Here is a 554-nt window from a genome sequence, read left to right on the forward strand (position 1 = left end):
CTCAATTCCCACCCAGACTCCTCCGGTGCATCCCGGCCACGCTCCCTCCGCAATCCCTCGCGATGAGAGCGACGGGGCTCTTGGTGCTCTGCCTGCCAGGTGAGTGTCCCCGAGCCCAGGTGACACCCCCAGAACCCCTCCAAATCCTCATCCCCAGCTCCATTTTTACAGTTTTTATTCATTTTTAAAACCCCAAGATGCATCTGGAGTGTCAAAACTCTTGTTTTTAGGGTCCAAACCCCACTTTTAGAGCTAAAACCCTATTATTTATGTCCCCAAACTTCCCCCAAACATCCCAAAATTTCATTTTTAGGTAGCAAACACTCGTTTTAATGTCCTAAATGCTCATTTTAATGTCCCAAACCCTCATTTTTAGGTCTCAAGTCTTCAATTTTAAGTCCCAAAACTTCAAGTTTATGTTCCAAAGTTTCATTTTTGGGGCCAAAATCTCTGATTCTGTGGTTGAAAATCTCTCTTTTTTTTTTTTTTTATGGTCCAAACCCTCATTTCAAGTCCCAAAAGCCCTTTTTGAGGTGTAAAGGCTCATTTAAAGT

At 43.5% G+C, this 554-nt stretch overlaps 1 protein-coding gene across 1 annotated transcript in view; it reads left to right on the forward strand.

Annotated features, from left to right (window-relative positions):
* Positions 1-6: 6 nt before the first annotated feature.
* MFAP2 (microfibril associated protein 2) overlaps positions 7-554 on the forward strand; it is a gene marked incomplete at its 3' end in the record, with an annotated part of 5,728 nt that continues 5,180 nt past the window's right edge. The window contains exon 1 of the mRNA XM_057388583.1: positions 7-99. Within this exon, the coding sequence (XP_057244566.1) occupies positions 63-99 (37 nt within the window). The remainder of the gene's footprint in view (positions 100-554) is intronic.

Source organism: Malurus melanocephalus, unplaced genomic scaffold, assembly GCF_030028575.1.
Source record: "Malurus melanocephalus ecotype Western Australia unplaced genomic scaffold, MMel_1.1 scaffold_2133, whole genome shotgun sequence".
Classification (NCBI taxonomy): domain Eukaryota; kingdom Metazoa; phylum Chordata; class Aves; order Passeriformes; family Maluridae; genus Malurus; species Malurus melanocephalus.